The sequence below is a fragment of the Dicentrarchus labrax genome, unplaced genomic scaffold (assembly GCF_905237075.1).
Source record: "Dicentrarchus labrax unplaced genomic scaffold, dlabrax2021, whole genome shotgun sequence".
Taxonomy (NCBI): Eukaryota; Metazoa; Chordata; class Actinopteri; family Moronidae; genus Dicentrarchus; species Dicentrarchus labrax.
The window spans coordinates 11,284,700-11,311,452 of record NW_026136715.1 but is presented as its reverse complement, the minus strand read 5'-3'; the positions used below and the strand labels follow the sequence as shown (position 1 = coordinate 11,311,452).

The following is a 26,753-nucleotide window of genomic DNA, read 5'->3' as shown; positions in this document are numbered from 1 at the left end:
GTTAACACAGCAGAGAACTCACATATATAGGTCATTAGATGTCCCGTCGCCTAGTCTCCCCTACAACTGGTTTGTTTGTGTGCCACATCAATAGCACAAGGGACCCCTTCAATTACAACCCTCAAGGTACAAATTAGTGGTTATTACACCCAGTGGAAAGGCTTCCCTTTTCCACTTTTTCATCCAAATGCATATAATTCAAGCCTAATGTGGTAGTTTCACATCTTGTTGTTGTATTGTGAGTTTCGTCATATTAGCTGACTGGTGATGACACACTCATCCCTGTGGTGTGATGTGTTCCAGTCTGCTGCTGCAGCAGCCGGGGGAGGGAGGCAGCAAGATGGGGACGTGTATCTCATCTCCGTCTCATTGCCCGTGGTCATCAGCTCCTGTGAAAGAGGGGACTTTAATCACAGAGGGGCCCTTTGTGTGTTACGGCCAGGCAGGCGATGACATTTAACAGAGGCAGCCAGTTAGAACTGATGGCATGCTCACATAGCGAGTGAAGCTCGATGCTTGATGCTTTCTATCAGGGACGGGGAGGATTTGCCTGCTCGAAGCTTCACTGTTTTTACACGTGTTGCCCACGGGAGGAAAAAAGATACAATGGACACATTAAAATAGCTGCTTTGTGTCCATTTTTTTTTAAGAAACATGGCACAAAGAAGTGTTTTTCCTCTGCTTTAAAAATGAACCCAGGGGATAAGAATAGAGATCCTGCCATCTGGAGTATGTTGAGTTTGGTATTCCAGTATTTGACAGGAATAGCTGTCCATGTTTAGTCTATGTTAAAATATGTTTGGCACATGCAGAATTTATTAGCAGCACCTCTGTTTATCTGGGATTGTGTCCATGTCATTAAAGATCGACCCTCTACCCAACCGTCTCCCTCAAGCTTTTACTCGTCCTTTTAGTCTTTACAATCGTACCAACCGTTGGTTCTCCTCCCTGCCTCCCTTTTTCTTCCTCCATCCTTTGGCCTACTCAGCTATTAACACAGAGCAGAGGGAGCGGTAGGCCTGGGTTCCTCTGGTTATATTTAGCAATGAACAGATGCAGCGCACTGGAGCGGAACATACCGCCTCTGCTTGCCTGTGTGCTCCTGTGTGTGTGTGTGTGTGTGTGTGTGTGTGTGTCTTTGTCTGTGACTCTTCCTTCATACCAGTTCTCCCATCATGCACTGCTGACTCTGACTCAGCAGCACAGCACTGGAGAACTGGGTCAGAACTGGACCGTCTGTCTCCTCACGTAAACCATTTCTGCATATCCAGTAGTCTGAAGGCAACGACATACTCTTAATAAAGTGACTCCTCGTGATATCATGTCTAGGGCTCCAACTAATGATTCTTTTCATTTTCGATTAATTGGTTGTTAGAAAATAGTGTGTCGATCACAATTTCCTAGATATATTCAAATTGCCTGTACAGTCCAAGATATTAATTAATTATTGTTTCCTATTGTATGGCATTTGTGAGCTGTGTTATCCCAAAAGAAATGTTTGAAAAAAATGTGAATGCTGTAAAAAGTGTATTGTGAAATTGGGAACGGCAGGTAAATCGGAATGTTTGAAGTTAAAAAAATTGTTAAAATAGGAGAATCAAAACCAGATTAAAAAAAATAGAATATATTTAAATAAAATGTTCAAGTCTGTTGCACCTGATGCACTGATACACCCTGGAGCAAACTTCAGCATCACCGCAGGTGCAGTCAGCAAAAATAAGATTTCCAGCTGCTCCTTAACTACCTTAGTTTCAAATCTCTGAGAGCTGATTGTCCTACTTGAAATGAACTGATACGATTTGTTGCCTGGAAACCAGATCAAGGCATTTACCAATCTAAAAAGCTGTGGGATACGATCAGGAGTAACGTAAAGTAGATGCAATTTCCACCCCCATTGATAAAATGATTCACTGATATTAAAGAAATACAATGGAGAAAAAACACATCATATATGCTGAATATGATGGTCTGATTCAGGGCTCCCTAGCCGCACTGAACACAGTTTTGGACTGGGAGTAACATGAAAGCAGCTCTGGGTGTGGCTGGGTATGGAGGTAATTATAGAAGGAGAAGTCAGAGGACCGGTCGAGAGCTTTACGGCAGACCTCTCTGTGATTGTTGTTTTTTCCTCTCCACCCCTGCCATCATGATTGCAGGGCATGGAAGGCAGCAATAAGACGGCTGCTGTAAGTAAGCAGTGAACAGAAAAAGCTAAACCCACTGCTTTTATATGTGTATATGTGTGTGTGAGTGTATGTGTCTGAGAGGAGGAGAGGGAGAGTGTGTTTAATTGACATGAGAACAAAGTGTGTCCCATGTCTAATATCATTATTATCATGTCTTCTGTATCAGCTGTCATGACCTCTTAACCAGGATAATGGCTGTGTAATAGCTGGAGATTGCAGCTACTTTATCACACCAAGAGAGCCGAGTGAAACCCATCACTGAGAGCAGGGGTATTTTATTAGTTTTGTCTGTTGCATCCCTCCCTATGTTCACCTCTCTCAGATGCCCCCTCCTTGTATTGCTGGATAATGTAGAGTTAAATGCTCTCATCTGTAACTGGAGAGTCCAGTGTTGACTGACGGGATGTCCTGAGACCCACAGGAAGCCGCTGGAACAATGGAATTGACTGTTTAAGAACCAGCATTTCCAGTTCCTACTCTGTGGCCATTATTTGGACTCGGACAGAGGAAATACAATATTATTTGTCCTCTGGAGGAAATGCCGTCTGTTTGTGTTCAGTTTGAGCTCTGGGTTATCGGCCTGAGATGGCTTGGGAGCTGTATGAGACAATGACAAAAATGGCAATTTAATGGTTTAGAAGATGGCTTAATAGAAGTAGGATTGCAATGGACAATCATTGTGTGGTTTTGTGTCTGTAACTGTGCTTAGTTTGTTGCTTCTCTTGTGCCACAGCGCCACACCATATGATAGGTTGGAGAAAGGATGCAGACAGAGCGGAGCCTTCTTAATCAAAATGTGATAACAGACAGGCTTGTGAAATCCCCAACTGACCACCGCTTCTGACATCTTTCTAGTTCTGTGCAACAATGCACTGTGTAATATTGAGCACATCTGGATGTATTGTCTGCTGCCCTAAGTTAGAGTTTTAAAGGAATAGTTTGATATTTTGGGAAACATGCTTATTTGCTTTCTTACAGAGAGTTAGAAAAGATTGATTCCACTCTTACGTCTGTTCACTATCGAGGAAGCTGGAGCCAGCAGCCAGTTAGCTTAGCTCAGCATAAGGAGTAGAAACAGGAGGAAAGCTACCTCACAAGCTCACTCAGTCAGGTTGTATCTTAATCTGTAGAAAAACTGAAGAAATTATCCAGCACATCAACCCTGTGGGAAGTCCTACTCCCTCTGTAGATAATTCTACAGATTATATGGAAATCAAAACTCAACGATTCTTATTTTCAGGTTACTAATGAAAACATAGCCAACCTATGAATATTATATTCCACTAATGCCAATAAATATTCCTAAATGTTACACAATGGATCTTTTAAAGCATGTTATACCATGAAATCTGAAGAGTGACGGGAAGTACACCTGGCTGTTCCATGGCCAAACACCTAGACAGTGTCACCTTAGCCCAACACCCTCTGGTGAGGATCGAGCCTGGGAGGGCGTCTTGTCTTGCACTGTAATCCTCTCTGTCATCACTACAGGTGGTGTTTCATTAGGCTGACCAGTGTGTGTGTGTGTGTGTGTGTGTGTGTGTGTGTGTGTGTGTGTGTGTGTGTGTGTGTGTGTGTGTGTGTGTGTGTGTGTGTGTGTCTTCAAATTACTGAAGGATTGTCTGTTCTCCTCTACCCACAGTAAGGGCAACCTGCCTGTCATTTAACACCTAATCTGTGCCAGCGGCAACTTGCAGGGGTGAGAGAGACGCAGAAAAGACAAGGCTGACACACAAGACCAGAGCTCTTCTCAACATGAGTCGAGCACGTTTGCACCGACTAGACGCGTGCATACACACTCTTGGCAGGCATCTTTGTGGTTTTTCTCTCCTCTCTTGCACTAGCTTACTCTGGGAGCTGGGTTGAGTTACAAAGCTGAATTCATGTTGGTGATGTTTGTGTTTGTTGTGAATCTGTTTTAGTGTAAATTGTGGTTGTGTTGTTTCTGAATGTTGCCATGTTCATTATATCTTGTAATATGTATTTTGATTACAGTAATTAGTCACTTACCAATTTCAGAGTATTTACTGTATAGCATTCTCCCAGAGAGCAGCTATAATTTAGGGATTTATTCTGCTGTGGCCCGTATAAACCTACATGTGTGGTCTCTCTCTATCTTGGAAGAAAACAGCTGTTGATGTTTTACTAAACCCATTAGACGTATGACTGCCAGCAAGTTTTTTGGTACCTTAGGTGCATTATTGTCATCTTGGTTTAGTGATGGAAGAAGTAGTCATATATTTACAAGTAACAATACTACTCAGTAAAAATACTCAAAAATACTATACTTAAAAAAGTCTTACATTTAAGATTTTACTGAAGTAAAAGTGAAAACATTTAAACAGCAATATGTACTTAAAGTATTGAAAGTACTGGTTCCTTTTAAAGTGTTATAATATTACATATAAACTGTTAGTGGTGGTAAATTTGGAGCTAGTTTTAACTACTTTATATGTAGTATAATCTGGTAATCTTAAAGGAACTTCAGCTGTCAGAAAACAGTAGTGGAGAAAAGAGGACTATATTTCACTTTGAAAGAGTGTCACAAAAGTATAAAGTTACATAAAATAGAAATACACAACTAAGTACAGCAAGACTGTACTGATGTACAGCATTTGAGGTAATATACTGCTTGGTGGGGTGATGGTTTCAGTAGCTGATATTACAGACCGTTATGAATCTTCAAATCAACTCCAACTGCAACCACAAGAGATTAAGAATCACATCTTTGAAGTCACATTTGTTGTTTTTTTTCTTTTTTTCTTTTCAACCTCATATAATTGAGATCCGCCACTGGGTGGCAGCAGCCCATAATGACCACACGTTTCATCTCAATCCCTGGTTGGCTGTGGGTTGCTGTGGCAACGGGTCTGCGTGAAGCAGACTTTCAGTGGTGAGGCTCGGAGACACAGAGGGCAGTGTTGAGCTGGATGACGGGAGATGAATCTTAATCAGCAGCTGAACAGAGCTTCATACACACACACACACACACACATAAGAAACACACTAATGTTCATTCCCTATGTATAGATTTTTGATTCTCTATCTCTACTTGTACATAAAATCAAAAACATCCAAACCACAACTGCTGTTCTAGTGTCCAGCGCTCTGTTTTAAAATGGTAACCACCTGGCATGATTGACAGGTAGTAGCAGTGACTCGTAGTGATGGCAGCTGTTATGTGGTACTATAGGCTGCAGCTGCTTGCCAGTCTTGTGCTGATGTTTTAAGCACCCACAGCCATATGTTAGTGTTCTTTTGCTATCTGGCTGGTATGTTTTTTAAAGCAGAATTTGTGTTGAATCCTCTCCAAACGTCACTTCTTTTATACCATGCAGCATGAAATAAAACTTTTAAGATAACCTCTCCAATTAGATCATATTTTTAAAAAAACAGATTCATTTTGTGTGTGTATATCTGTGGTCACAGAAATGTATATGAAAGAATGTGTGAATCACTATCTCTTAGATGTTTGAGAACACACATCTATCCTCCCCCCAGCCCCAAAATGAGACAGGGATGCATAACTAGATTTAAGGTTATGTAATGCTGACTGGAGGCATGGAGGATGTGTATAATCCACTCTTATTTGGGTTAAACCCATCTCTCTCTCTCTCACTCTGTGTCTATCTGGAAGAGGACAGAGGCATCATATCCTCACACATCTCTCTTCTGCCTCATCCAGGGTTGAAAAGCACAGATCTATGTCACACACACTCTTTTACCAGCCGGCTCCACAAACATCTCAGCTACCAGGAAACATCTCTCAAAGCGCTAATGTCTCTGGTGTCTCAGATTTTCCCTGAAGGAGTGATTTCATTGTTATGAGAATCAAGAAAGTCCTTTCCAAACTCCCAGATGATCCACCTTATCATCTAGAGATAGACATATACAGTATTTTCACTGACAAACAGAATAACATTGCATTTTTTAAGGCCGCAACTAATGTGTATACCTTCGACTGATTCACCTTTTGTTCTATAAAATGTAAAAAATCATAAAAAACACAGTTTGACTTATTTAAATTGATTGTTTTGTCTGACATACAGTCCAGAACTAAAGGTTTTCTATAATAGAAAACTAAGAAAACCAGCAAATACTAATTATTTGCTGCAGGCTAATTTTCTGTTGTTTTGACTAATTGATGAATCATTCAATCTCTGATTTTTAGCCATCCTAGTGTTGTCGATGGCAATGTTGGTCTGTTTTAGACTAATGACTTTGATGATCCCTTAGCTTTTCTCCTAGCACCACCATTATTAGGCCAAGCCTTTTTCATTCCAATTAGCTAATGTTAGCATGCTGGCACACAAAGATGTTGAACAATGATGAACATTAACTTGTTAACAACACCTAAGAACAGCCTCACAGAGCTGCTATAACGTGACTGGTGTTTTGTTTTTGTTTTTTAAGATTATTTTTGAGCTTTTTATTGCCTTTATTGGATAGTAGCAGCCAAAGGGTGACAGGAAAGTGCAGAGAGAAAGAGCGAGAGAGAAGGGGATGACATGCAGCAAAGGGTTGCAGGTCGGAATTGAACCAGGGGGGCACACACTCCACCAGATGAGCTACCATGGCTTTTACTGATGTTTTTTCTCTAATCAGAAGACATTCGCATATATACCTTATTTTTGTCTTCATATTTTTACATGTTGTTGCCATTTTAACCACAGGTTACTCTCTGTAACAAACAGGAAGCAGATGGAGTAGTTATTTTAATTAGTGCCCTTGTAGACTATTTACTACAAAGACATAGGCTATCAGCATTAATACACTGAGATTGATTAGATTGATGTGTGCTTTAAAAGAGCTCTCTGATTGGTTACTCTAACATTAACATATTCTCATACAGGCCGTTTCTGTTCTGTATTCAGATCAAATCTGTTCAACAACAAATTGTTTAATCCCTTAATATAAGACAATTTTTTGATAAGTATCAGCACAGACTATACAGGCAGCTGTGGATTAGGGGACACAGTGTATGACAATGTCCAGCACGTTCCCAGTATCAATATGCCGTATCTTATTGTATACAATACAAGGATCTCCATTCAAATTGAACAATTCACCATGTGTATTGTTCACAATCTGTGGAACACCGGTGCACTGTGGTTGTGGAGCCAAGATAATATCTCCTGTTTTCTCACCACATCTGGATGTTTTTGTTAGATTTTAAAGCTTTGTTTTTTTTTTTGGGTTTTTTTGTTTTTTTGTGACATGCTGCTGGGAAACCACTCTAAATGGGTCAAGAAAAAAACTCTATTGTTTTATTTCAAAGTCTCAAATACCATTTAATACTTTCATAAAGCTGGATGTTATAATAAATGAGAGGAACGTATTTTGTCAAGCAGCTGCATATCAGTATGGTTTTATTTTTCAATTTGCAGAATGCTGCACAGTACAATAACATCTGCTTATTTGTTTTACGAAACAGCATTTGTGATTAAAAATCCAGGGAGAAACTAAGTAAACAGCACATGAACTCTACACACACAGTGGTGTGATTGTAATCTCTGATCCACACAGCTTTAATCCTCATAAATATTGAATATTTGATGACTTTCTCATTGATGAAGCATGACACCTGGGCGGCCCGCCCCCTGCTAGCTGTACGTACCCACAGGAGGGGGTTGTTTCTGACAGTGGTCCTTATCTCAGGAAAAGCATCTGAGCCAGCAAAACTGACACGACGGTGAATGCAAACACTAGTGTATGTGTAATACATTTTACTCTTGATGAGGTGCTGTTTATATAAATCAAATCCCTGCAGAGATGGAAATTGAGCAGCAGAGGATGCACCGTTTGAAAGAATGCTTGTGTATGTTATGTGTGTGTGTGTGTGTGTGTGTGTGTGTGTGTGCAAGTGTGCTGTTGTATCTGTTTTTCCTTTTACAATCTGACTGCTGCTTGCCTAGCAGGGACCGTAATGATGGTCGTCAGCACTGGCTGGTTGCTAGGTAACAATTACCTGACTGTGCTTTGCTTGCACTGAATTACACAGTGGGTTGTGTGCATGTGTGTGCGTGTTTGTGTGTGTGTGTGTGTGTGTGTGTGTGTGTGTGTGTGTGTGTAGAGGAACGGAAAAATACAGCACAGTAGACTACCAACCAGTGTCTCCACTACTGGGTAGAAAATGCCCCATAGAAGAATCATGGCAATGATAATATAAGTTTAGCTTTGTTTCTGAACGTGTTTTACACCTTAAATTGTATTATTATTATTATCAATTTCTGTATGACAAAGGTATCAATAGGTCTGTTCCGATAACTGTATTAGCAGCTGATTTGGTTTAGATTTAATGTTTGTTTATCATCATAGCAGGATTAGATGGCAGTGTGTTGCTGTCTTTTGGGACTCTGCTTCACATTATCAGTGTTACATGCCTCCGTATTTATAGTAATGTCCATGGGGGAAGGAGGTGGATGTGAAGTGGGGGCTGACAGATGATGATGTCACCACAGGGCCACACCTCAGGGCAGATGACACTCCTCTGCTAAGACCATTTTCACTTTCGCTGCTGCTACGCTGATGCTTCTGATCTGTCTGTCCTTGTCCCTGACTCTCTCAGCAGCACTTCCTCTCAGGCTGCAAGCACTTCCTGCCTCCTTCCTTCCTCGTTTAGAAGGACTTTCACCCCCAAACCTCAACCACAGCCCTAACTCTAACCTTAAAGGAATAATTTGATCTTTTAGGGAATTATGCTTATTCGCTTTCCTGCAGAGAGATAGATGAGAAGAAGCCTTTTTTTTTATTGAAGTCCGTCTGTTTTCTCTTTCAGCACTTGGCTGTTGCCAAAACTTGGCTTCAAAGAGTGCAACTGAGGTCTAATTTATTAATTTCTCCCTTGTCCTCTACCTCCTTGTACTGATGAAACAACACTGTTGAGGTTGGTCTTATATAGCTTTATATCACTTCGTATTTGCAAAGTCACTCCCACTTTTTAGTGATCTAATCAAATCTTAAAAATGCATGACTTTCCCCTGTGGAGGTGCTCTAACTGCTGGTTCATTGTGACTTTGAACCATCTTATAATTCCCCTCAGTTCCAAAGTAAACTCAGTCAGCACACTGACCGTGCCATCCCAAAACACAGAGCCAGGAGAAACTCTTCCACTGTGATCAGAGGCCGACAGGAGGCCATGGCACCTCCCCCAAGAACTGCTTGCCAGCTCTCCTAGACATGGATGATATATTTGGAGATCATTAAATGGTCCTAAATGAGACCCTGGCGTGAGAGCGAGCTCTGACCATCTGGCCCCATTGTGAGCACCGGGCCTCTGTTCAAACTCAGCCAGCAGCATCAGCACCTCTGATTGGATGGATGCTGAGTAAGCCTGGGAATTTAGGCCAATCAGACGCTGTTTTTATCAATTACTCGAGCCCACCTCAATCTCTCTGTTTCTCTCTAATTTCTCTCTTTCTTTACTCTACTCAAACTGTTGATATGGTTTATTTCTTTGCTATTTGCTCCATTACCATTTAGTGAAATAGGTAGTTGGAATAAATAAAATCCAGTAGGTTGAATATCACTTTCTCACCCTCTGTTTCATGTTTGAGTCAGATGTGCTGCCAATGTCACTTGGTCAGTGTGTCGACAAAGTGGTCCACCATTTTAGTCCAGAATTAAATATCTCAAAACTATTTGATGGATTACACTGAAATGTGGTAGGCTACAGACGCTCAGATGAGGTTTCCTGGTTTCGGATGATGTGCTGACTTTTTCTGTGGTGCGTGAACTTTGGTACGTGCACCTTTTGGTAGGTACATGTTTGTTGTTTTGAGTAAATACTATTGGATTGATTGCCATGAAATTTGGAAGACACATTCATGTATTTTAATAACTTTGTAAAACTTTTCACTTTCCATCTAGCGCCATCATCAGGTCAGGATTTCACATTGATCATCAGCCTCAGCTGTGCTTCGTGTTTATTGTTAATTAGCAAATTTTAGTATGCTAACACACTAAACTAGGATGGTGGACATGGTAAACATCATGCCTGCATTTAGCTCACAGAACTGCTGTGCATAAGTACAGCCCCACAGAGCTGCTAGCATGGACTTAAAGGTCCAGTGTGTACAATTTAGGAAGGTCTATTGGCTTATGGAATATAATATGTTTTTCAATAATGTATAATCACCTGAAAATAAGAATTGTTGTTACCTTACAATGAGCCATTTTTATCTACAGATGCAGGTCCTCTTCCATGGAGGCTGCCACGTTGAACTTCCCTGTTTCTACAGTAGCCCAGAACAGACATTTGCTTTAGATATGGCTGTTCCCGACCACTATAGTTTCTTCTTCACACTTGGAAGGGGAGAATGAAGCGAGGAGTTGCAATCTACAACTACACCGCTAGATGCTACAACATCCTACACACTGGTCCTTTAAAAGAGATCAATATTTGCTCAAATTTGATCGCATTATTTAACTAAACAATATTAATGTGTAGGACTTCTGTTTTTTCAAATCGGCTAAGGAAGCTAAACAAAGCCTGCCTTGTGCTCTTTTAGTATCCAGGAGCATTTCAACAATGGAAATGTCACGGCCTTTCACAACCTTACTTTTGGTCAAATGACATGTAATGTAAACAGCGAAGAGACAAGCAGGATTTGTGATGTTTGGTTGGTTGGTTTGTATGTTTACTTGAATTTTTGTCTGTCTGCTGTTTCCAGGTCACAAGCTCAACAAGGACCTGAAGCACTATCTTAGCTTGAGGTTTCAGAAGTCTTCTCCCGACCACGAGCTTCAGAAGACCATCCGAGCCAATTTGTATCGCCATGCTGTGCCTTGTGAGTAAAAAAATCAGTAATGATAATAATGTTAGTGTTGGAGAATGCTTAAACCGGGACAACTGGCTGAAGAATGGCGTCTTTAACCAGTCTTTAGCATCATTTCTTCATCCTTACCCTAATGACCCACTTTCTTTTGGCTCCTTTCTCATTTGTTTCATCTCCTATTAATCTCATTCTTCTCTCTCACTCACCCATAAATTATTGCACTTTATTTCCCTTTCATCATTCAAAATCCACACCAGCTCTGCTTCAAACAAATGAAAAGAAAAAAAGGGGGAAAAAAATGTTTTTCTTACACATTACTGTCCATTAAAGCCACCCGTGTCTTGAATGCACCAGAAAACCATTTTTGCAGCTGTCTGACTTCGCTGTGAAATATACAAAAAGCGTGGCCCGAGCCAAACACCCAGCACCGTGCCAGACTCCACAGCTGGGCTCGGTTACGTCACAAACAGTTGGATCTGTGGTTGGGTGACACAGTCCAGCTTTACTCAGTTAATTTTCCTACTGTACTCATGTCATGTTTGTGTTCTAAAACCATTTTGCTTGAGTCTGATGAGCTTGAGGTTTAAAGTGTTTCAATAAAACGCCACAGTATATCTTTTAGGGGAGTGATTAGAGTGTTTGTGTGTGTGTGTGTGTGTGTGTGTGTGTGTGTGTGTGTGTGTGTGTGTGTGTGTGTGCTTCCTTTCCTTAAGAATTGTTTGATGATACATATGTAGAGACATGATTCAATCATTAAAGGGACGTCATTCCCATCAAACACCACAGCCTCCCGTTTCTATGGGCTACGGTTTGGCTGTGCGTTCGTTTGCATGAGTTTGCATTGCAGTGCTTCCTAATAAAATGTGGCTTAGATTAACATATTTTTTCCCCCTCTCTGTCTGTCTTGTTCTTTGCTTTTTCACTCTCTGCATCTCTATCTGTGGCTGTCTGTCCTTCTCTTGCGCTCAGCCATGTGACTGGTAAATCCGCCTCTCTGAGCCTCCCCCAGTGCCCTGCCTGGGATTATGATGTTCTGATATATTGAAAATAGATTCCTGCCTGATTATGTGATGAACATGTTGGGCTCTCGCAGAGATCACATGATGATGGAAAGGCCTCTGCGCACACAGAGGACAGATATTAAACTTTAAAATTGCATTAAAAAGCATTGACTAAATAAAAATGATAATAAAGTGCTAGTTGTAAGCCATTTTGTAAGAATACTGGGTACATTTACATACTAATGCCTCTAAAATGACAAATTACACACTAAAAGTTACATACTGGATACCTTCACCTTGATAGGCCTCTAAAATCCTTAAAATTAGTGTCCTGATGTGTTCACCTTCTCAGGTCTAAAAAGTATCTATAATAAGTGAAATACCTGACACATTCACCTCATCATGCCTCTAAAATTCCTTCTCACATGAGACAAATCCAGGAAGAAAACATTTCTGCTCACAATCCATTCCGACACTTAGGCCATAACCTTGTCATGAGGAGTCACAAGTAGACATAGCCTCATTTTAAGGGGTCAGAAACTTACATAAGGGATGCTGATTTAGACATTACTGTCATATTATGTGAAACCCTTGAAGTTGTCTTTAATAAAAAAGACCTTCATCCCACATGTGTTACTTACACTAAATGTAGAGGATAACCATTATAACGTTATTAAACTGTGGAAGCGTTATTATAGTGGATAGGTTGAAAATGTGAAGGCTTCAGTGTGCTTTCAATGAACAAGGTCATTGGTCTCAACTAAAGTTAAATAAGGACAATAACCTTTCAGTCAGTGAGGTATAAGATTATAGAAAAGAGGAACAATGTGTAGCTCAAGAACCATTTCATTTCAAATAATTTTATGAGTGTTATTTCATTCCCCTTTGCTAGATGGTATAATGTCAGCAAGTGTACCATCTTTGCTTTGCCCTTTTATTTAGACTGATTTACTGACAAGAAAGTACTGACAAATAGTAGTCGACTGATCGGGGGCCATGGTGCACGTGCTGTAATCATTTGGCTACCAAGGTGCTCCACATTAGAATCTTATATACACGTGGTTTTCTTAGCTTGTAACTTGTGGATTTGGATGGATTTTTTATTAATGAATAAAATGTAAAAATACTTAAGGGCAAGATGTGTCTGCTGACATACTTTGTTTATCAACCTCATAAACGCAGGTGATGCCAATAATCTCAATACGCTAGAAAATCACCTCTGACAGATGTCTAAATGTGCAGAAAAAAACTTTCATCGAGCTAAATTAGTTGTGGGTGAATTCTATCATCAGCATCCTAACATGCTCACAATGACAATGCTAACATGTTGTTATTTAGCATGTATATGTCAGCAAGTGTACCATCTTAGTTTAGCGTGTCAGGATGCTAATATTTGCTAAATTAGCACTAAACACAAAGTATTAGACACATTTTGACCTGATGATGGTGCTAGAGGAAAAGTCACTGGAATCACCAAACTTAGTACAATTTATCCTGAGGGGGACATACTGTCTGTACCAAAGTTTGTGAGATATATCACACAAAACCTTTATGGTGCTGTTAGATAAAATGATTAATCAATGAATGTCTGCACGTTTCAAGACAGTCAATCCAATATTTTGTGAGATATTTCGGTCTGGAATGTTATTGTGACAGATGGACCGACAGAATGACAGATCAACATCCTTAGAGCCAAACAACAATTGTTTTTCGTGTGAAACAGCTGCAATAAGTCCGGAGTTTGAGCAGATAAGATTCTTCTAAAACCAGGGATGCCAGAGGAGGAAAAACATAAAATGCTTACCAGTATTTAAGTATGATTTTGAGATACTAGGATTTTCATTTTATGCTTTTGTTTAGTGTTTTATTGCTATTTATCTTGCTAAAGTTAAATATGTTAATACCACCACAGGTGTTTAGTAGCTAACAAATTCAAACAAAGGCAATCAGTTGAGTTTTTTCTCAATGTTATTCATGGTGAAGCGAGCAACCGTTGCCTGTGGTGCAAGTAAGTGCATCAAGAATATAATTTTGGAGAAATACTATTTAAAAGTGTTGGATACTTGGACACACAAAGAGTCCTTTGTCTCAAAATAAAGCATCATTGAATGGATATACAAATAGACCCTGACCGCTCTGTAGTGATAAATCATTAAAGGATCAGGCTGGCTTTATTATTATATCAACAAATCCCATGAAAAGACCAAAACCAACAATGTGTTAGTCTGTCTCTCTGTACTTTCTGATATCCTGTCTGTGGCACCCAGCATTTCAGCGCGTTTGTTCCTACTTAAGACATAAGTCTGAACAAGTCAGAAATGTATGGTTACAAACACATTACTCAAACAGAAGTAAATATTCCTTGTTGGGGGCTATTTTCAGCCATGAATTTGTTGCGCAGTAGTGAGTATTTACAGCAACATCACAATGTATGTGGGATTGACTTAAAATAAACTCTTGTGCCCACATTCATGTTGAAAGAGGAACATGTCAGTGAAACAGTGTGGGTCGCTGATGTGTTTTTAATAGTTTTTCGACAACAGTGTTGGTTTATGGCACAGAGGAATACAATATATTGTTTTGGTCTTTTCATGGGATTTGTTGACGATAAGACAAATACGTAAAATCACCAGACTTGTCCAGTGTGAGGCTTAATGTACACTTTTAGGTAATGAGGCAAAATGTGTGTATCTTTTGACTGTGTATTTTTTCTGGTAATGACTGAAAAATGGGCCACAACACAGTGCTGGTCAGCAGCACTTAAATGTTTACAGCGTTTACCCCTCCTCTTTCTCTCTTTTTTTCTTCCTGTCCCTCCCTCTGTCCCTTTCTTGGTGACCTACTATCGCTGCCACCTCCTGTTTATTGTCTCTCTCTCACACACACATGCAAATATTTCCTTGGCATGACAAGGCAGAATGACAAAAGCAGTCAAATAAAAGCCACACTTCTGGGCCCTCTGTTTCCTTTGTCTCTGTGTCTCGCATGTCTCCTCCCCCTCTCCTGAGCACATGTGTTGCTCCCTCTCCCTGTGCTTGACTCGAACAGGTGCCTCCCCCCCCCCACCACCACTGGCCGAGGTATTTTTTTTTTTCTCTTTTGGGCATGTGTGTTTATAGGAAGAACACAACTCCTCCCCTCCCCTCTGTCAACCCATCCTCCTCCCCTCTCCTTCATAGCCCCGCTGCTACAGATGGCCATTGTTATCATGTGCAGCAAATGTCACAATTGATAGAGAAGTCGCTCTCTCGTGGGATTCATTTCCCTCTCACGTCTACAGCTGCTGCTTGGGGATGAGGGTTATCTCGGCGTTATCCCAGCGTTTGAGCCACAGAGCGAACCAATCCTCCCCCCCACCTGATCTCTCCCTCCCTACCTCCCTCTCCCTCTCTCTCTCTCTCTCTGCTCTCTTCTCTGTCGTCCTCTTCTCTTCACTTCAAATCCTCCAGTGAGTGTCAGCGTCCCTGTGGCTCGGCGGTGGCTGATGCCTTCCTCTGTCTCTCTCTGTCACACTCTAGCTGCTCCCACTGTCTCCCTGCCTCTGCTGCTCTCACCCTCCATCGCCTCCTCTCTCTCTCTCTCTCTCTCTCTCTTTCTCTCTCTCTCTCCTTCTCCCTCCCCTCCTCGCTGTCCTTCACTCCCTCGCTTCCTTGTTTTCCACTCCACTGCCAATCTCGGGGAAATCATTGTTGGAGACAAATTTCTCTGTTTGCCGCTCACACAAAGAAAGGGATTACGGCTTGATTTGCTGGCTCCAGGCTCGCTCTGCATCCAGGCAAGTGGCAGCTCCTTATTCTCTCCTCGTTCTCTCCTTCTTCTTTTTTCCACTCTCATCGCCATCCGCCATCCGATGCCCGTGATGTATGCATGGCAGAGAGTGTGTGTGTGGTTGATGCTGTGTATATAGGCTAAGGGAATCAGGGAAGGTGGGGGTAGGGGTGGGAATTATGTGAGGGGAAAGAGGGGGGCAGGCACACTCGGAGCAAGCACGTCCAACCCAGAGGGACAGATGGCCAGTAGCCCTGGTGCTTTTTCCTCTTTGGTTTTCTAATTCACCCTGCAGGCTTTGTGTAAGGCCCACTAGTACACAGACCTTCTTTTCAAGAAGCAAGAGATGGCTGCTCTCCTAAGCTAGAAGAGGGAGGGAGAGGGGGTATCTGTGTGTGAAGAACGGACAGGGTATAGGAAAGGAGAGGAGAGGAGATGAAGGAGGAGGAGGAGAGGGGCTTCTGTAGAGGCAGAGCAGGTTTTTAAGAGGAGGTTAGGATAGGAGAGGAGAGGAGAAGAGATGAAGAGCAGAGAGGGGGGTCATCAGCCTCGAATGCATGGAGGTCAGGTCCAGATGCTGCTCAAACAAAAGGGCTTCTCTGGGGGAACGGCAGGGGGAAGCGTGGCACTCGCCATTGTGTGTGTCGCTGCATTGCAGGGTGCTGCTGGGGAGCCTCATGCTAATGATGGCCATTCATTCTTGTAACGGATGAGTGGGCCCCAGCTTCTGTTTGCCTGCCTTTCACATACGCACGGTTCATATTTTGTTCATGTGACCAAATATGTGCTGTGTTAACACACGATTCACTGTGGAAAAGACGAGGGATGGAAAAGCGATGGCTTCCAAGCTTACTGAGGAAGCTGGACAAATAGGTGTTTTTTGCATAGTAATGATGTATGAAGACAGGTGCAGATTCAGTGTGTGTGTGTGTGTGTGTGTGTGTGTGTGTGGGTGTGTTTATATGGGTTGTGTGTGTGAGAGGTTCATGTTTAATGCATGTGTTGGTGCATTCATTCAGTCAAGTCACAAACAGGCATCATTTGTCACCATTAAAATAAATCACATACAGGCCAAAAGGACTGCAGATCTTCCTTCTTGTTTTGTGGGATTGACAAGTGGGTGGAAGGTGGCACTGGAGGTTGTGGTCTCTAACATTGTTTTTGTTATTGACAATCTCCTTCAGGCCCATTTCAAAGGCATCTCATGGTACATTATCCAGAAGAAACCATTGCAACAACACAACCTCTATTTTTGTTTCTGCACCTGGAGTTTAGAACAAGCTGTACCTTCAGTCTGGTCTTACATGAGCTAAATCAACCACTGTGATCAGGAATAAAAGGGTAGCTCACATTAATGTTATTGTTATTCAAATATCCTTTTTCATTCTTCCTTGCCAAGCTCATGTAAGACAATCGTCCTTTGATCTTGTGAAGTGAAGATGTGAAGATTGTTGGCAGGATCACCCCAGAGTCAATCAGGTCAATATTAAGTGATCAGTCCCTGATTAATGAGCCACTGTCTTGTCCCATGACTGCAGAAATGCTTCATGTAGTTCTCTCTGTATGGCTGGGGGGGACTGCAGTCCTTGCCTTCTCAGACCAGAGCAATACTTTAGTCAAACTGTCATGTCCACATGGAACAAAAACAGAGCTTCGGATTGTTGATTTAAGCATCCGTGAATTCCCTTAACTATTTACAATTACATTTCAGACAGCTAGCTAGTGTTTCTATTTTTGTTGTTGTCAGTAGAGTACGATGATGATAACCCTGTCTTTGAGGTCAAGGAAATGAACTGTGCTAATTCAATGACTGCACAAAGATTCTCTGTTACAATCATGTCGTCTTTAACCAGACTCATCTGTGTGTGAGTGTCTTGTGATGGTTTGGATGTGGATCCACTGTGGTGGCCAGCTAGCCCACATACTGTAGCTTTGTGTGTGTTTGCGAGCCTCAATGCCTCCGAGCAGTGAGTGTGATGACGCCAGATTGATCTAAAATCGGATATGCTTTAACTTTCTTCACTGAACTTTGTGTTCATGTGGGTGCTTACAGTATCTGTTGTGTTTCGATCATAAATACTCCTGTGGATTAGCACACTCTTATTATCCCAGGGCCTCACTTGGTATTTTTGAGTGACACACAAATCATTGCTCCATCAGTGCAGTTTACTCTACAAATTTACATATTTAGAGGTTCAACAAATTTACCAATCTGCTTCATGATTACAGGTTTTACAATATGTCTCATGTAGTCAGTGAAGGTAATTTAATGTTTTTGCTCTTTGTTTGAATATGTAGTTGTCTGAATAGCTGAGTAGTGTGTTTGGCCATTTTGCAAGTTGTTAAATTTTTCAGATGAATGTTTTATTTGTTCCCCAAACCTTTCACTGCCATTTTGTCAATTTAGTTAAAGAAATAGATTTTTGGGGGAAAGACTCTACATGTTATATCTGTTTGCCTATCAATCATCTTACACAGGCTAAACAAACAAGATATAACATGTTAAATTGTGAGCTTTAAATATTCTGGTGGGCAAACTTTTCTACCTTAGACAGAGCCAGGCTAACTGTTTCCTAGTAATTATGCTAAACTAGGATAATCTTTTGGCTTTGGCTTCATATAGTGTACATACATCTGAGTGCTTTTGATCTTCTCGAATTCTTGGCAAGAAAGTGAATGTTGATATATTCCCTTAAACAAAGAGATTCTGCAGTATAATTTACAGGTAACAATTTTAGACACTTAACAATATTCATATTGTACAGATATACCAGAATCTGCAAAATATGATAAAGCACCACACCAGTAAATGTGTGAAGGAAAGGGAAATTAGCTCTTTAGTATATTGAGTCTTCCCCTATTTGACATTGCAAAATTTTGCAGAAGGATGTTCTGTTGGCAAGCTACAAACTGAGCTTAGCTTTATGATAAACCAACAAAAACATGTCCGACCTTGTCCAACCCAAATCAGCTGCTCCCCTGCAACAAATGTTATCCATAGAGTCACACTTCTTTTGCTAACCTAAGTAGCTTACCATTAAACAACAAAGGTTGTTGTAAATACTCGACAGGACATCAAAAAAACAATGTCAGACATATTGCTTGTAGCATATTTTGATTCCCTATTAAATGCATCAGAAGTAAATGTACAAAATTACAACTATCCCAAACTGTATTTAGGGTAATATGTGAATCAGTTGCATTAAGATACTAAATGTAGCATTCAACACAATTTGTTGACTCACCTCAGGACAGCCAGTAAAGCTGCTTTTAAACTTTTAGCTATGGTACAATGAGGGCATGTGGCTAAGATTGGACCATGTGTATCCAAACAGAAAGCTGCAGTTCTCTTCCCTCAGGGCAGCTCCTGGGTTTTGTGGTCAGGTTGCCTGGGCGGCCGTCCATGTCCATGCAGGTACAGGCCTGCACTGCCAAGTACAAGCTTTCCTTTGGTCTGCCATTGGACTACTAATCTCCCGTGGTCCTAATCAAGTCCAGGCTCTCTGCTCTAGTTAAGTTAAAGCATTGTAAACAAATCCAACCTTCAACTAACTCTGCAGTCCCTCATGTAAGACCAAAAAACCCTGGTCAACATTTTTGCACATTTAGGCTGATAACAACAGGAGCATCTTTTACACTATGTGATACACTACCCCCCTCCCATCTTCATCCTTACACTCATCCTTGTCCTGCTGCCCTCTATAGCCTTCCTTAACCCAGCATTCACCCCTGGTGAGGTTCTCTCCTTCACAAGATCTGCCTAAAGCTGGCTGTTTATCAGGAGGGACCATGTGTTAGGTAATGTCAAGAGTCTATATTTATGGCTAAGATAGCAGGAGGAGAAAGGGTAAAGGGAAAGAGAGAGAGAGAGAGAGAGAGAGAGAGAGAGAGAGAGAGAGAGAGACAGAGAGAGACAGAGAGACAGAGAGAGAGGGGAAGGCAGTGGGCGGGAGTATGCAGGGGGCTACAGCCATTGGCCTCAGACAGGAACTGGAGTGTGAATAGCTCACAATGGCTTAGCCTCTAAGCTGGGCTGGACCTCTAATTTGCTCTGCTCGTGGAGCTTTGAAGAAAAACGGCAGCTGCCTACTAGCTGCCTGCCTGAATGAGCTTGCAAGCTGGGAGCTAACACTCACTCACAGACAACTGGATGATCCATGGATGGTTTGGTTGGAAGAGGGAGAGCAGAATTCAGCCTGCTTGGATTTATCTTTTTGAATATTTCTATGGAATAACGTGCGGAGAGGAAAGCAGTAGCAGCGGCAGCAGCAGCAGCAGTGGCGGTGTAGAGGTAATTCTGTGACATTTACTTCTTCTCCTGGGAGTGATGCCCTGGCTTCCGGGATTAGATTGTAAGGGATGTGGGTGGGGAGAATAAACAGATACACACAGAGGCAAAAACACAGAGACAGGTGATTTTTTTTTTGAGAGAGAGAGACTGTGGGATATTTATGGTGTGATATTGATGGGTTGTGATGTGTTGTGCCATGTGTCTGTGATGATGGCGGATGTGTATGTATGTGTGTGTGTGTGTGTGTGTGTGTGTGTGTGTGTGTGTGTGTGTGTGTGTGTGTGTGAGTGTGTGAACGTGTGTCTGCCACATCTTCTCCCTCATCTTTTTCTTTCCATCTTCCCTTCATTTTTTTACCTCCTTGAGTCACCCCTCCTTGTGCACTGGCTTTCTCCTCCCAGCTTCACTCTTTAAATGAAAGCTCCTTCCCCCTTTTTTCATCTTGGTTTTCTCCAGTAAACAGTGTTTCCTAATAGGTGAAAACCCTGCCATCTTTTGTGTCATTTTACAAGATTTTCAGCTAATGACGCTTCAGATTGTATGTGCTTGCCCACTATTCATTTTCAGCTCCCCTTCCTCCCTCATTCTTCTCCCCCCTATTGAAAGGGGAGAGATGGGGAGGGAGCAGGGGAGGGAACAGCAGGAGAATAGCGGCTGGGACTCAGCTGTGAGGAGTGTTGTGGCGCGAGCTGAAAGAATGGCCTGTTGTGTTGGGCAGCAGCAGTATTGTGTGTCTGGCCTCTCTCTCCCTCTTTCCTCTGTCCGTCTCCTCTTTTAACGGGTAACTGCATCGCCCCTTTATTCAAACAATCACAGCGAGGAACCTGCTCTTGTAAAAAAAATAATAATAATAGGCTCTTTGATAAATGAAGTTACCCTTTCCATAGATTTAGGATATTTGGATATAGTTTGAAATGTTTCTATACTAGTGCCAATAAGGTACCTTAGAGATACTGAAACATTACTTTTTAGATACCTTACTTTGAATAAAAATATGATTTTCTACAAAACCCTTTTCATTAAACAAATATAGAGCTAAAATAATTAGTCGAAATCAATCAATTAGTCCAAAGACAGAAAATAAATCTGCTTGTTTTTTAGACTTAGTTTTTGAAGCAAAAACACAAAATATTACTTAGTTCCACCTCTTAAAATGTGATGATCTGCAGCTATTTTTTTGCGTCCAGTATCTCAGTATTTTAGGAAACTGGATTGTTGGTCAGACAAGGTAAGTTTGAGGACATAACCTTGGACGTTGTTTAGACAAAATCACTTAATAGAGAGCATAATCCACAGAAAAATGATAATGAAAATAATCATTAGTTGAGGGAATAAACAGATAATCTAATGGTCTTAAACGTTCAATTTTGGGTCATAACTAAAGAACGTCACAAAATAGAGTAAAAATAGGAACATTTTTAATGAAATAAGGACCTGTCTTAAAAAGAGGATAAGTAATTTGGAGTACAATACTCTGTACTTGACATTTTTTGCTACAGAGACTTCGCTGCTGGTACCAAAAAAGTATTGACATACATAAATGTGAATTTTTCTTGTGACACTGTAGATAAACTTGACAGAAAATACTCTAGGAACTTGTTCTGTTTAAGTGAGTTTTGAAGGCTGGTTGAAAGTGGCTTTCATTGTGGGAGGCAAGAGGAGGCATTCCAGCTCTTTGCTGAAGCTTCTCCAACCCCATGGTAGTTAATTGAACTTACTACAGCATGGCATGCTCTTAGCAGCACCTCGGCCTCTGATAGGATCTGGAGTGGGGCTGCTATTTGCTTAATCATTAATCTGAGGGCCTCCGCTACATTGATTCTCTCTCCGTTCCCCTTCATAAATCATTATGGACCAGCAATCCCTTTAATGGGGGATGGAAGTGCTGATTGAACACAGCCATGGCATTCAGGACGTAATACTCACCTTGGTCTCCAGGCCAGCAGATCAGGACTGAGGAAACAGGTCTGGTACCTGTCCGTCTCAGCAGCAGCAGTCTTCAAGCCTTCAAGCATGAAGATGGAGGGACACGCAAAATATTTTGTAATATCTGTATTAGCCTACTTAGCATCTCTAAAGAGATTTGTCCAGCCGACAGCATAATGGATGCAAATGGACATCTATCCATAGTTTGTGGTTGAGACGCTCCCATCATCTGACCAGTGTATTAAGGGACTACTTGTGTAGATGAGGCCTTAAAGTGCTGCCTCAATCAATGCTGCTCTGGTAATTGGCTTAGAGGCCCAAGAGAGTTCCCTGCTAACTCCCTGTGTGACTGTTGGCTTTCTCTGCCCCTCCCCTGCTCTGTCTGCTCAAAGATATGCACGTAATTTCTTCTCACGTCACTTCTCAGCCTCTGTTTTCATAACACACATTTTCCCATCAACACCGAGCGTGTGTTTATCGTGAAAACACGCCCCAATTTATGCTGTATCTATGGCTTGGCATGCTGTAGCTATTGCTTCTTGTGTTGTGGAGGGGGCAGTTATAAAGATTAGCATTAATATTTAGTGTTTTAAGACTATAAAGTTTGATGTAACCTGATATTTTCACCTTAATTTAAGATAAAAGCCACTTATTATTTGTATTACTTCTTTAGACACTATTATAACATTGTTTGGAATGAATTTTGATTAAAAACAACTATTTCCCTGCACAGTTTACAGTCCCACCATTAGGCTAATCTCCCTCTCAGGTCATTTGGAAGTTGCTCTGTCTCGTGTGTTCTCCCCCCTGCCATGCTCACACTCAAAACCAGCAGGGGTTAAAACAGCAGATGTTTGGCTGAACCAGTGTGTGTTCTACGAGTGTGTGTATGTCTGTGTTAGACAATGAGTGGAAGCTCCTCAGACCATCAACAGCAGGAAGGCGATTGAGGGTATCAGATGTCAACAGAAAGCTGTCAACCCCACTGCCTTTTGTTAACACACACGAGGACGTTTTTTCACCTGGATTTGTGGTGTGTTTGTGTGTATGGTTTTTCTCTTTGATGTTCCCCCTAACACGCTATTGCTTCCAATGTCTTGATTGTGGACATAATCATAGGCAGTTTGTTCCTCTGATAATGCCTGCCGGAGGAGTAAATATCTGAAAAACAAGAGGTCATGTGGTTGCGGATGGAGAAGTGTTCAGGTAATCTTGGCCCCAGGTGACAGTGAACCAGGGGTCGGGACAGGACATCAAGATAAAGGCTGCAGAGGATGTAAAGATTGATATCAGCCCTTGTCTAACATCCTTCACTTGTTTGTTTGTTTGCACAATACAAAATGGAAATATAAAAAGTAAAAAGTCAGAGCAAAATGTGGACAGGTTAAAACAAATGGAAAGAATCGTAAAGCTGTGCAGGTAAAGCCAAAAAGCCAAGAGGCTTATCAGATGGGAGGAGAAAATGCACACTTCAAACACTGAACTTCATTCAAGTGAAACAATAGTGTGAAACACAGTCTGCAGACATCCAGTGTTTGATTCAGGGTTCATTTTCCGGCTGCTGTTAATAATAGAAATAAAGTCCGGGTTAAGGATATTTTTAGTCTGTTCAGATTAAGTAAATAAAGGAGTGTGTTTGCTACTTCACCAGCCAACTAGGTGCTCAACTAACAAAGGAACAGAGGTTGGCAACAGAGATTAAGTACATAGACAGCACACTTTTTTTTTTTTACCTGATAATCACTATTAATTGTTAGATGTATGAATACATAAATAAACAAGACTAATGCTGCATTCACATGGATTCTGGTAGATGGTAGATGGTCATGTTAGTAGATGAGAGCAGGACATTGGTGAGGCCAACAGAGAATACCGGCAACTGTAACGGTAGATGGCATTGCTCTCCATAGTAAGATATTTTAACTTTTTGCCATCCTTCGCCACAGAATTTAAAACCGGATTATGTAGCTCCTTCACACAATGAGAAAACATTGGCAACATGTTTGAATCCATGTGAATGCAGCATAACAGTCATCTGCCATGCCAGTGGTTCTGTACTTCAGCACTGCTGTGCTTTGAGCTAATGTGATACGGCTAACATACTGATGTTAAGCAGGTATAATGTTTACCTTGTTTACCGTGCATTTTTGTTTAGTGTGTTAGCATGCTAACATTTTCTAAAATAGCAAAGTATAGCCAATAACAGTTGAGACATTTGAGACACGTAAAAACACAAATGTCAACCTCACTGTAGTACTAGAAAGTTATAAAAAAAAAAGTCAACCAAAGTTATTAGATTCATCTTAACGTAACGTAAATATCTGTACAAAATGTCACGGCAATCCATCGAATAGTTGTTGAGATATTTCAGTCCGGAGCAACAGATCATCCTCCCTAGAGCCATGCCTCTACCATAACTAAAAACAACACTATAAATATGAAATGTCATCTAACTGACTTATAAAATGTAATTTCAGATGCACTCAAAACCTTTAACATCCATCTTTCCATTTTTAGCTCAAACATTACGATTAGTACCAGGTCACATTTTTTAATCCTTTAGCCTTCTACTCATGTGCAGTACATAACGTGACATGCGGACATCCCTGGTTAGCTTGGGCCACTTTTAGACGTTGCAAACATTCACTCAGCTACATGAATGAAATATTTAGTCAGCCTCCACAGATAACAGCTTCCCTCTTAGTATAAAATCACACAGCTTGCATCAGCCCACCAGAAAGGGCTGCAGTGCAACTTCATGCAAAAATGTGATTTATGTTGTACAATACAAAACAGTGTGCCATTTTCAACTAAGTAAACCCCAATTTGTGTTTTTTCCTCAACCTTGGTGCAAATACTCAGTGTATATATATTCAGTATTGCTGATGATAAAATGCCAAATGATGTGGCGCGATATATGAAGGAAATTATGAATATTTGGCTGCAAAAACAGTCAGAGTTGATCCCTGTGCTTTGTAAAAGATTCAGTAACCAGATGGCCTTAGAATCTGCATTTTTATGAAGCTACATAAAATGGCCTCTAAATGCTTTGCAACTAGTATTGCTATAGCTCATTTACAGTGTTCAGCAGCAGAAGCATCCAAAAACAGTCCAAAGTCCATTTTAATGAGATTGAGGAGCTTGAAGATGGTTTCTATTCACTGTACATGTTTTGGTGTAGGTGGAAGTGAGGTTTTAATTGAATGAGAAATACAAAACTTATTCTGTCCTTATAGTTTCATCCAAAGCAGGTTATATATTATATATATATATTATATTATTTCATGACGAAACAAAAATGCAATGATCTTTGCCATAAAAAAATAACTGTATTTTTATTTAATCAACATGAACAGGGCAGATCAATCAGTCATTGTCTTTTTGTCTTGAGTGTCAGGAAATTGTGGCCATCATGTAGTTGAAGAGTGCCAGTCAGTAGTAAGGCCAACTCCTTCATTACAGTAATCGTTGCTCCCAGATAAAAGCTGTCTCAGTCTTATCAGTGCGTTTTCTGTGGCATCTCACTGAGAGATATTGCTGTTGTACTGCACTTCAATTTGGTCTCTTCGGAGGATGTTAATCTTCTTTGTTTACTCCAAGACAAAGACATTTATGTGTGGATGAAAAATCACCTTTGCCATGACAGAGCTAAAAAAAAATATTTTGCAGATTAACCAGTTAGTATGAAAATGACTGTTTTGTCCATCATGATTCAAATACATAGAATACCTACTGTAAGGTGATAACATTTCTCCAAGGTCTACAACTCCAAGGTCTGTAATTAATGACTTAGGACAGCTCGGATGCTCCTGCAGTTTATGATGCGTGTTCAGTAGCAGTGAGTGAGTGGCCCAGTATTAGGAGACAAGATGTGGGTCATAGCAGGCACTCAAACAGGCCACTTCGGGGACACATGTCCCCTGCTCCGGAGCTTTTTATGAACTGCCAGTGAGGACAGAAACTGGCTTCCACAACCTGCTATTTATAGTCCACACTCTGAATACACTATATATGTGTTTACACATTCCTTCTTTCCTCTATCTGCATCTCTATCTGTCTATCTGATTGTGTATCTGCGTGGTTCTGTCAGTGTCGATGCTCATACCTGCATCTATGTGTGTATACTGTAAATTTTAAGCCAGAGTGCTAAATCTAGAGCAGAGTACAGTGGGGGGTGACAAGCAAGCAGACATGCAACACTACTCTTAGGTTTGTACCCTAAGATTTGGCTCATAGCTATTTTTGCCCCTCCAGAATAACACCTTACACCTTGCAATGCAGTCCAGTACAACAGCGCTGTAAAATACGCCTTCCCAGTGTTAATTAAGAACTCTCCGATATTTGGACCTCATACCTTCACAAAAGTAGGGTTACTGCATTTGATCACTTTGGGTCATATATTAATAGTGTGTCCACTTCCTGAATGTTCTAGCACTGTGACTATTTTTTTAAATTTTATTTGATCTATTCATTCTTAAGTATGTAGTATTAGAAGTATTAGTCTAAGTATTAGAAATAGTGAAAATGCCCATTACAGTGTACTAGAACAGAAATTGTCTGCAAATTCACTCTGAAACCCAAAGATATTCAGTTAATGATATAAAACTGATAAGAGCTCCAGTGATTAGTGATTTAATTATTTAGTCAGTCGCCAGAACATTAATCATAAATACATTTAAAAAATAAATTCAGTCAATTATTAGCAAAAATGCACAACATTCTCTGGTTTCAGCTTCTCACATGCAATAATTTGTTGCTTGTCTCTTTCTTATATAATTGTAAATTAAAAATCTTCGGGGTTTTA

At 40.9% G+C, this 26,753-nt stretch overlaps 1 protein-coding gene across 11 annotated transcripts in view; it reads left to right on the top strand.

The window, feature by feature from the left end:
* Window positions 1–26,753, top strand: part of LOC127377723 (membrane-associated guanylate kinase, WW and PDZ domain-containing protein 1) — a 94,152-nt gene that overhangs the window by 21,387 nt on the left and 46,012 nt on the right. For 10 of the 11 annotated variants that reach the window (XM_051425843.1, XM_051425849.1, XM_051425848.1 and 7 more), the window contains exon 2: window positions 10,859–10,975. In XM_051425843.1, coding sequence (XP_051281803.1) covers window positions 10,859–10,975 — 117 coding nt within the window. Of the gene's footprint in view, window positions 1–10,858; window positions 10,976–19,734; window positions 20,024–26,753 lie in introns of those variants that run through there. The other variant, XM_051425850.1, reaches the window with a different exon arrangement.